Source organism: Aptenodytes forsteri, unplaced genomic scaffold, assembly GCF_000699145.1.
Source record: "Aptenodytes forsteri isolate BGI_AS27 unplaced genomic scaffold, ASM69914v1 Scaffold14, whole genome shotgun sequence".
NCBI classification, from domain to species: Eukaryota; Metazoa; Chordata; class Aves; order Sphenisciformes; family Spheniscidae; genus Aptenodytes; species Aptenodytes forsteri.
Genome location: NW_008794457.1, coordinates 812799 through 823981, shown reverse-complemented (window position 1 = coordinate 823981; position 11183 = coordinate 812799). Strand labels below are relative to the sequence as shown.

The window sequence follows — 11183 nt, the reverse complement described above, 5'->3', positions numbered from 1 at the left end:
TCCCCCCCCCCCCCTTGGATGTTTGTCACACTTCAGTCCCTGCCATGAGGATTTGGTCTGAGCTTTGTCTCTTTTACAGTTGCAACTGCAAGTACTTTATTTAAAAGATGGAATAGCCTCTGAGGCAAACCTACAGCCAGGCCTGCCAAGAGCCCTGTGCTCTTTCATTAGCATCGTCTGGTGTTGCTCTGGAGGGGCCAAACTGGCCTTGGATGAATCTGTTTGATCTGCTGGCGACTGGGGTGAGAGGGAGACCCCTGTACAGCAGTCCCTCACTGGGATGTGTCCAGTGGTGTGGTGCACTGCACCGTTACCTTGTACGTGATTCAGTGTGATACTACAAAGACTATGACAGCTGAGCATGTCCAATCCCTACTTTAAGTGGTTTGTCCTCCATGAGGTGAAGTGGTTTTATTTTCTGTACACACATTGGTCCAGCAGTGCAGTGTTTGGGCCACTGCTGCATTCAAAGTTATTTTGCCACTTTGCAGAAGAAGTAGAAGCTGTTATGAGAAAGAAGGTGCACAGATAAAAAGTTGGGGTGTTACTAGCAAGGATTTCTTAATTTCCCGGTGCCCCTAGGTAAGTGGGTTTTGTGGACATTTTTTTTTTTCTTGACACTTTCTGGGCAGATGTCCAGGCCTTTGAAGTTCTGCCAGGAAGATGCTGTAATATGCTAAGCACGCTGCTCCCTGGTCCTATTCCTGTCCTGTGGCTGGTGTCGTGACTGTACCTCCTCTTATGTGAACCAGCTAGACAGCTATTCCATGCCAGGACCATGCCTCCCCTATTCCCACCACCCCAAATCTATAGCATAGGTTGCTGTGGCCACTGAGCAGCTATTTTTGTAGGCTGGATATGAAAACAAAGATGTGTTGCAACAGTAATAGCTGATTTGATTCTGAAGCATGTTTGAATGAAGAAAAACAAAGCTACCTCCTTGCTCTCACCCAAGCATCTGATATTTGTGCAACTTCACATGGTTTGGCATAAAGGCTATAAAACTGAACTACAGCTGAGATGCTGTAGCACCCCAGATGCTTCTTGGGGCAACAGGCTTTTCTTGACCAGGCATTTAGCTTCTATGGCTGTAGGAGTACAGGGGCTTGCTCAGCCTTCCCTTTGCTAGAGGCAAAGGCATGCTTTCACTGCTCCGGGCTAACGTACACCAAAGTTACATCCACTGGCAGAGCCAAATCCACTGCGAGAGATAGAGCAATCAATAGAGGGTGGTTCTGCTTCTGCTGTGATAACTGCTTCTTCCCCAAGCTTATTTTTGTCCTGTCCCCTCAGACACCAGTCCCTGCCTGGGACTGCTCTGTCCAGGACATTGTAGAAGCAACTCTGACCAGCAACATCCTACTTCTCCCTGCACCATATTCATCTGTTCAGCCTCTGTTTAATGTACTTTCCCCTCCACTGACATCATGCTCTGCTGCTGCCAAAGACCCGGAGCTGGCTGAGCAACAGCAGCCTGTGCAGTGCAGTGCGTAGAAGTGGCCCTGCCTCCAGCCAGAATGTGGTCCAGCAGCGACTCTGGGCTCTGTAGCTGGCTCCACCCTCAATCTCCCATTCCCCAAGCACTCTACAAGCAAAGTTTGTATATCTCTGTCTGCTGGACTTTGGATTCAATAAATCTTATTAAAAGTATTTTGTTTGGTTTATTTCAGTGTGTTTACACAAGTTCTTGTCCTTCTGCGGCTAGTGTTTGCACGCTACTTGCCCTGGCATGGGCAGCTGTAGGAAGCTAGGATTGCTGGCCAGAGGAGTGGGAAGAGGAATGCCCCAGGCAAAACACTGGACAAGAACAGGGAGGGGAGAAAAATGAAAAGTGTTTCAAAATACAAAAGAGAAAGTAGGTACAGGTAAAATTTGGAAAGATGCAGACACTGCAAAGACTGTAGAACAGTCACTGGGGTCTGTCCTGAAGAATAAGCCTCCAAACTCTCACATTGTTGTATCCTGAGTAGACACAAACCTTGTTTACAAATCTGCGGATTCTTTCTGAGGAACTTCCATCTCCTCTTCATATGGCCAAATGCATACTTCACCACCATTACTTACTACTTCAGATGTTTCAGGTTTTCCTGATTGCAGGTCAGGTTACCACTGAATTTGTTGTGAGCAAGGCCCTGCCCTTCGCAGCAGCTTCTGCACCAGATACCGATTACCTTGAATGTATGGGCTGAGCAGCAGTGGAACATGTTTCTCCCCTGGAACATGCATGGGCAGGGAATAGTCCATGTGTCAATGGTAAAGTCCATCTGTCTGCCATCGTTTTAAGCCTGGCAAGCGGCAGAGCAGGAAGAGTCTGAGGTGTCAGGCTATAACTTACTGGAACAACCTTTTTTTCCATGATCACTGGGCCTTGCACATCTGTCCTTTGGCATGCTATCAGAGGAAAGCTCAGTATGGATCCCTGTGAATGTTGCCTTCCCCGTTCTCCTGTGCCCACTGGCAGATCTGGCATGTTTGAACCTTGATGTGCAGGGGGATGTCATTGGTTTGCTTTCTTCTCCACACTCTGGAAGGAGCAGCAGGCCAGCAAAGACATAATGAAAATGTCTTTGGTTGACATAATGAAAGACATAATGTTGACATTATGTAAGACATAATGAAAATTGCTCTTGGTAATTTCCATCAGGGCATCCTGCGTTGCATTGCCTCTGTGGTGCATATGGGCTGGTGCTACAGGCTTCCAAGGTTGAGCACCATATTCAGGTCCTGGCGTTCCTAGATGTGTGATGTAGCCATGATGCCAGTTTTACCCAGTGCCTACCAGAAGTTCTGTGTACATTGCTGGCACTCTTGAAATGGAAAGCTAAAATGCTGTGTTATTTCCACAGTGCTAAGAGGTAAATAAATAGTGTCCCAGCCCAATAGTACTGCTTCCCAGTCACTGCTTTGTGACGCAGAGCCCAATCTCGGATATAGAAGTTAGGCCCATCACAGGATCTGCCCAAAAAGTCAAGAGTAAAGCAGGGCTAACGTTGAATGGCCAAGGTGGGATTGAACAGGGATGGATGTAGGATAGTTAGGGGTACTAGTAGCACACTCCATCTCACTCCAATGCTCGCTTAAGAGCAAGCATTTATGAGTTGATCCTGTAACTGTGTCCTGGAGTAACTCAAGTCTTTTCTGCCACATGGTCTGGCATTGCATAATTCTGGCCTGTTTATCAAGCAGCAGCAATGGAACTTGCTGTTCATTTTTTTTCACTGTGCGTTGGGATCAAGGTAGTCTGCCAAGAAGATCAACGTATCTGCTTTTTCTTGTTAGCAGGCCAAACAGAACTTCAGTTTGGTGCTGAACATACAAAAATGTTCTCCCAAGCCCTACTCACGGTTTCTTCTTTTCTTTCTTCCCATTCTCTGATTGATTGCACAGTCTGAGCTATTCTGCATCTGTCTGGCTGTTAATAAATACTATACATATATTTTGGGTTTGGGGGTTGAAGTGTTCAATTCAAAGGGACGTCATTTTAACCTCTTTTTGTTCACTAGCTGCTGAGGTCCTACCTGTGGAGTGGTTCTGCCTGTATATTTGCATGTTCAAAGTGCAGTTGTCTTCAAAATGAGCTGTAGTGAAAACAGGAGCCTTAGGAGGCAGGATGTTTCGGTTCTGCTTTGACCACTGCCATGGGCCAAGTGGCCAAATCCTTTCTGTTCTCTGCCTATCTCCCCTTTTTAAAATGATTTTGTGCTTTTGAAGAGAGGATGGGGAAGGAAAAGGAAGGAATGAGTGAACTGTGCTAACTGGACCCTCCAGCTGCTCTAGCTCACTAGATTTCAGTCTATAGAGTATGGTCCTTTGGGGGTCCGTGATCTACTTTTTATAAGACAAAGAAAAGCACATTTTCCAGTCTTGTCCAGATTTCTGAAATTTTGTGAGGAATCTGCGTTTGAGAGTTTTTAGACTTGGTCAACTGCATATAGGTGTGAAGCGTCCATTGCTCTAGATGTCAGCTATCACTAAGAGACTGAAGTGGGATGTTATTTAAACCCCACAGCCTTGTTGGAATGAGTTATCAGTCAGAAACTGTTCGTGCATGGGTACTCCCAGGGTTTTCTTAGAAGCAGCTGCCTGCACCTCGCTAGCCCAGGATGGACTGCTCTAGCTGTTGAGGACTGCGAGGTGGAAGGTGCTGAAGAGGAGCTGTGGGAGTGAGCTGAGGCTGAGCGCACCGGCTGTGAGATGGCAGATGAGAATCTGTGCAGAGAGCGCATTGTCACAAGAGTGATGATGCGTTTTGGAGTGATTACAATAGCTTTATGGAAACATCAGTTCAGTGGTAAAAAAGATCATAAAGGGGAAAGTGCTAGGATTAACTTGCAGAGGGCTAGGGAACAGTACAGAGAACAGCTACAGCCTGCTTCCCTTCTCCACGGTGCACTTTCATCTCCATTCTCAAAAGCAACACTATAAATCCAGAAAAGGTTCGGATGATGATGGTCAGAAATGCAGGGAATAGCTAAATAAGCCAGGAGTCATCAGTCTGGAAAAGGGATGATTATGGGGGATTTTTTAGAGGTCTATATAATGACGTGTGTTCTGGAGAGACTGAATACATAGTTTTCCACCTTCTCCAGTGCAAGAACTACAGGGTATCAAATACGAGTAGTAGGAGGCACGTTTTCTTGCAGCTTGCAGTTACGCTGTGAAACTCCTTGTTGCAGGATACAGTGGATGGTATGAATGTTTACATGTGCTTAAAGGAGGATTGGGCAATTTAATGGAAAGAAAATCCTTTGAGGATGAACAGAATCTCCCTCTGGCTCAGTATGTCTCCGTGCTGCGGGTGGTTGGAAAGTGGTAACGCTGTTCAGTAAGAGCGTGATACGTGCATGTCCTATGCTTATGCTGTCGCGCTTCTTGAAGAGGATCCTAATCTGGGTTGACCCCATATCCCGTATGGCCAGCCTTTTTAAGAACATGCAGCTAACATCTCATCTCTGCCTTCTGGGTCACAACAGTGGCTTCTGGAAGTACTTGAGTACAAGTGGTACAAAGGTTGAAATGTCCGGAGAATTTGCAGATGTAAGTGTGGGGAAGGCATAGAGGAAGTCTGATTCAGCCCTTATTAAAACAGTGTTAGATTTTGTAAAGGAAGAAGCTGTTGAGTAACTGGAGGCGCGAATAGTATCGTAGGAGTCAAAGAAAAGGTTGTAATATCATAGACCTATTACTAGGTGGCGATAGTAAATTGTTAATGATGCAGAAAAGTCCCAAGTTTTAAGCAAGTGTTTTTGGATTTGGGAAGAAGTTGGAGGACGTATTTGCAAAATACATGTGAAGAGTTACTCCTCACTCTGCTGGTTATCCAAGATAACGCCAAACACTTTTGACAGGGATACGCTATTTAAATCAATAGGCCCAGATAACTTTGACCTAGAAGTATTGGAAGTGCTCATTGTTATTTTTAATTCAGATTATTAGGAAATTTCGGAAGACTGGCTGAAGTTGGCCAGTGCTGGAATGACCTGTATGCTATTGCCCTCATGTTTATTCTGGGCAGAATTTTAGAAATACTGATACACGTTGTTCAATTAATAAATAACTAAAGGTTAGGCATATAATTAACACTACTCAGCTTATGTTTATGGTGACTACAGTAAGTTCTCTGAAACAAATCTGGCTTGTTTTTTTAAGATGACCATGGTGATTTGATAAGGCTGACAGTCTAGTTTTAAAACACTTAGTGTTGTGTCAGGTCCAGATTCAGCACTACACAACATTTGAGTTGAAAAAGTTAACTCTGTGTATCATTAGCAAAGTGCCGGGTGAGCGAGATTTCTTTAACTGGTGATATTAGTGGCTGTCTGTGGAGAATAAGATTAAAATCAAGCTTTTTCCAGGCACTGTTGCAATATATACCACATTTGGCACTGTCCTCAAAGCCTTTATACAGTCACTTCTCATTGGGGTTCATCTCATCAATGCGTTCATCACCACCTTTGGTACAGCAAGTACTGATACTGCAAAGAACAAGTCTTGCAGGAGCAGGAGGAGGTTTTTTTCAATAGGATCAGTCGTGATCTGTAGGTAACGAAACCTTCTTTTTCTTATACTACAGAACCTGTAGCGTCTGCATTGGCACAAGTATTTTGTGAAATTGTCCTCACAGTTGGGCACGCTGTTGCATTTCTCACGGTAGCCCTACCTGGTGCATGATGTGTAAGCATCTGACTACTTAGGTGTAATTGATGCCAGGTTCTTATTAAATGCATTGTAATGCCAGGAATGTTTTTTATGCAGAAGAGTTAGAAGTTTGTATTTGGATTGTGTTAAGTAGCTTAGAAGATAAACTGATTAGAGTTATAATCTGAAGTTGCAAAGCAGCTTCATTAGAGATGTTCCAAACTGACACACATGTAACAGGTCTGTGTTTGGGGAGACTAAAATAATAAATCAGCAATGGCAGTCTTTCACAGGCCAGCAGCAGAGAAAATAAAAGGGATAGTGGAAAGGAGCCATAGTGTTAAAAACTCAGTATTTCAATGATATTTTTACTGGGTGGAGTCGTAGAAGTGGAAGTTTGACAACAGGCTCTAGAGCCCCTATCATTCCCTCCTTTGTTTTTGGCAACCCGATTTGGCACCGTTTTTGAGCTTGCTGAGGGTGCTGTCTGTGCTGTTGTCCCTCTCTTTCATGAGGACATTAAACAGGACTGGTGCTACTGTCAACAGCTTGTTTGGAGCTGGTCCTAGGGAAGACGGAGCTGACTCTTGGGACATCTCAGTCTGTTCCTGTGGGTGTGTGGATTTAAAAAAGGAAATTATTCACCATTTCTAGACTAGGATTTGCTAGTAGTCCTTCACACCTTTCACTCCCAAACTTTGCCCTGAGGTCCAAAATCTTGGACCATGGCATGTTTCAGTCTTGCTCCATGTCCTGACTTTCCTGTTGTCATTCATGTGGTGTGGTGCAATAAACGGAGGACCTTGGGCACACACTGAATGTTTCATGCTTTTCTGAGAAACCCTGAGCATGTGGGTCCGCTGATGATAAGATACCTGACTGCGTGTAGCTGAGCACCATTTTACGGGATTAAATTTCTAGTGCCCTCATGTTGTTGTTTTTGTAGGAAAATCATGGCTTGCAGAAGTGCTCCAGCCCACCTTCACAGGGCTCCTCTCTGTGGTTTGCAGCGTGCTCAGTCTTTTTTTGCCTTGCTGCAGGATGTGTGCTTTCTACTTTTTAACCCCTCTCCTCTCATGGTCTTTGCATTTCTTCTGTAGTCCTTTTGCCAAAACGCTTGCTCCGCATTTAACAGATGCTGCACTACCCTTAGGTTGTATGAGGTCAGTAGGTGGTCAAAGCACCTTCTTTTGCTTCCGCTTCATTTGGCACGGTCTGCTTAAGGATCCAACTGTATCCGTTTAAAACACAGGTGGTTGTTATTAATGTTGTGTCTATCTCAGGCTTTTTGACAGAAGTACATCTCTCTGTGAGATGTGGTTTTGATTGTGTAATTCATAGGAACGCTCCAAAGAGCTGGAGGAGATCCTGAGTCTTCTTGAAGTCTTATTATAAGACAGAGTGTGTCATGCTTTCTTTAAATTCTCTGGGAAGAGGACTGTTCCTCATGACTCCCTACCTGCTGTAGCTGGTCTCCTAAGAGAGGAAGGGATAAGCCATCTTGAGCAGTAGTGGCAACTGAAGTTGGCAGGTATGGGTTAGTAGATTCAGGTGGCATTCGCTGCATCACTTTGTGGCCACAACCATGGGAGCACTGTCCTCTCCTCTGCAAGAGGGAAGTGAGAGTTCTGAAAAGAGAAGACCAGCGTGTTGCCTGAAGAGCACTTCAGCTTTTAAAGGATGGATTAATCTCTCTTCTTTGCAATAGTTCGCAGTTATATCTGGCCTTTCGACATGTAAGAAATTCACAAAAGAATTTACAACAGAATTGGGATAGAACAGAACAAAATCAGGAACTCAGAATGATGGAATTACTGTAAGATGTAGGAAAGAGCAAGTGGGCAGGGTGCAATCCCTGAGCCCAGCTTTAACCCTAGGCACAGTGTTAACTGGCAGAAGAAATCAAAGATATTAATGTTAGAATTGACCACTTTGAAAATTGCCCATTGACATTTAAGGGTTGTGTTTTAAGCTGTCCACAGAATGGGAAATGCTGTTGCCCAAGGGGAACACAGAAATCCTTATAAACTGTTAGAAGGGAAATGTAAATGTGAGAGTGCAAAAGTTGCCTCAAGCCATTCAGTTACGCCTGTGAGCAGCACTTACGGACAAAGCTGCAATTGGACGAGAATTATTTTATTAAATGGTTTTGCTGGAAGATTGTGTTAGTGGGAAACACAAATGTTTTACAATGAGGAGCTTGTTTCACCGCAGGCAAGTTAAAACAGAAACAGGGTTTTAATGATTTTTTAACATAAAAAAATCTTTGTTTGGCAAAATGACTTTTGGCAATCTGTTCTTTTTATTATTTCTCACAAGGGACAAATGAGGTTAAAACCCAAATGATGTGTTATGATTGATGGTCATTAATTTCTTTTCAGTTACTGGTATGTGAAAATTAATATTGGGATGAATCAGGAGTGGGAGTCAAAATTTCAGATTTCCTGCCAGAAAATTGTGTCCCGAGAGCTGGAATTGCCATGTCGTTCTGCTAAACTGGCTTCTTTGCTGACCTGTTCTTTTGTCTTTTGCAGGATGGGATAAACATTCTTATGGGTACCATGGTGACGATGGGCACTCCTTCTGTTCTTCGGGGACAGGACAGCCCTATGGCCCTACATTCACCACTGGAGACGTGATCGGCTGCTGTGTTAACCTTATCAACAATACCTGCTTTTACACAAAAAATGGGCACAGTTTAGGTAAGTAAAGAAAGGTGTTCTCAGGAGAGGGATGCTCCTGCCCTGCTCTCGCTGCTGCTGTTTACTCTAATACTTTGCATGTGTTGTAACTCTTGTCCCACACTTGTGGGTAAGGTTTAAGGAATGGGAGAGAAAACGAGCACTAAGCAGCAGTCAGGAGATGTAAATTGGCTCCAAGTCATAAATACTTCCAGCACGTAAAATGGTTTCTGTGCTGCTCCATTTGTTTCAGTAGTTTAGGATTGCATCCCCAGCTTCTGCTCCTTCCCTCTGCTACTGCACAGCCTGTGGGAAGGTTGGGTAAGATGGCTAATGGCTGGGCAACAGGGAAATAAAGAAGTGGGAAGTTTAGTCAGTGTATTATTCAACTGACTACAAAGTCACTGTATCAGTGTCTTTTCACTTTTTAAAGGGACTTGTCCATCTGTAAGCCTTAACACGTTGGTCCAAGCATTCCCAAAGCTAGACGTTAATTCATCATAAGAAGTCTTACTTAAGCACTGACCTATAATTTGGTTCATTCCACAGTTGTTTCAGTAGTTCCTCTAAAGTTAAGGACTTCAAAGTTTTGCCCCAAGGAATATCTCACAGATGTTTTCCAGGCATCCATCGTGTCTGATTTGTCTAAAATAGAAAGTTGTGGCCATTTTCACCTAAAATATCTTTCCCTTGGATGACATTCTCCACCCTGGATAAATTCTTGTAAATTTTTTTTTTGTCACATAAGACAAAATGCAGTAAATTTTGATAAGTTAATCTCATTTTTTGCACTGGAATTCATTTGGTTTGGTAGGGACAGGCACTCCTTTCCTTTGCTTCTCCTTGCTGTGTCAATTCTACTTTGTTGAATTCAAGATGAAGAAGCTGGTAGAAAAATACCCCACTCAAAACATTTATCAGAACAAAAGCTGTTTTGAGTTACCGTCTGGGCTGAAGGAAGGAGTGGGATTGGAGTGCAGTGTGTGTCTGGAGAGTACGTAATTTCTGGTGAGCTCTTGGGAAAATTACTGGGCTCCGCTGTACAAGAGAGAGATGGACATACTGGAGAGAGTCCAGTGAAGGGCCATTAAGATGGTTAGGGGACTGGAGCATCTCTCCTAAGGGGGAAGGCTGAGAGAACTGGTACTGTTCAGCCTGGAGAAGAGAAGGCTCAGGGGGGACCTCATCAATGTATATAAATACCTGAAGGGAGGCTGCAAAGAGGACGGAGCTAGACTCTTCTCAGTGGTGCCCAGTGCCAGGACCAGAAGCAGTGGGCACAAACTGAAACACAGAAGGCTGGCACAAACTGAAACCCAGGCGGTTCCCTCTGAACATCAGGAAACACTTTTTCACTGTGAGGGTGACTGAGCACTGGCACAGGTTGCCCAGAGGGGTTGTGGAGTCTCCATCCATGGAGGTATTCAGAAGTCACCTGGACACGGTTCTGGGCAACCAGCTCTGGGTGGCCCTGCTTGAGCAGAGGGGTTGGACCAGATGACCTCCAGAGGTGCCTCCAACCTCAGCCAGTCTGTGATTCTTTGAAAATAGCATTCTATGCTACAGGTATAGCAGAGAGATGGTTCTGAGATGCGGGCTTTTCCCCCTCAAATCTCAAGAAGGATCCTTCCTCTGAGGCAGATGCAGAAAGGCCTGGTGCTCATGCAGACAGAACTTCTTTTGGAAATTTGTTTTCAGTTTTCCTCTAATTTCATACCCACCATTCGCTCATTTATGAAGGGATGGTTGCCTAGAAATGAGGCATGTGCCTTCTGAGAAGCATTCTAGATTGAGTCTGTGACCGTGCATTCAGCAGCTAGTCCTGATGCTTTGCAACACGTCAAGAGGTCTTCAGCCCTGAATGGAAAAAAAATTTCTTTGAGCATCCTTTGAGACTTGTTTTTAACATTCTAATTTTATAAATGGAGCCTTGATCAGAAGCCCAGTGGGGAGCTGCTCAGAGTTGAGTGTCTGATCAGGCTTCTTTTTTGAAATTATAACTATTTATCAGCCAGACCATGTGTGATGCTGGGGGACTCCTAGTGAAGACTTGTGGTTTACTACCTGGTGAGATCAGTCACTAGTGGAGACACTAGGAGTCATTTGTAGTCCGTAAGTATTAGTTAATTGCCCAGATTTCTAATAGCTGGATTATTCTAAATTTAACTCATAATCTGTGGACATTGCCCTTGTCAGTCCTGTACGGGGAAGACAAATAGAGATATGAAAGCAACAGCTGATGGTGTAGAGCAGGAGCTGTTGCTTAGGAATGAGACAAGTTCACCATACACAGCAACTAAGGTGCTGAAATAGTTAAAAAGATTTCACAAAGTCTCATTTCAGTTGCTGTCCTTGATTCATAGT

General features: G+C 44.2%; 1 protein-coding gene across 2 annotated transcripts in view; it reads left to right on the top strand.

Annotated features, from left to right (window-relative positions):
- Window positions 1-11183, top strand: part of RANBP10 (RAN binding protein 10) — an 80775-nt gene that overhangs the window by 37944 nt on the left and 31648 nt on the right. For both annotated transcript variants that reach the window (XM_019475006.1, XM_019475005.1), the window contains exon 3: window positions 8673-8840. In XM_019475006.1, coding sequence (XP_019330551.1) covers window positions 8673-8840 — 168 coding nt within the window. The remainder of the gene's footprint in view (window positions 1-8672; window positions 8841-11183) is intronic.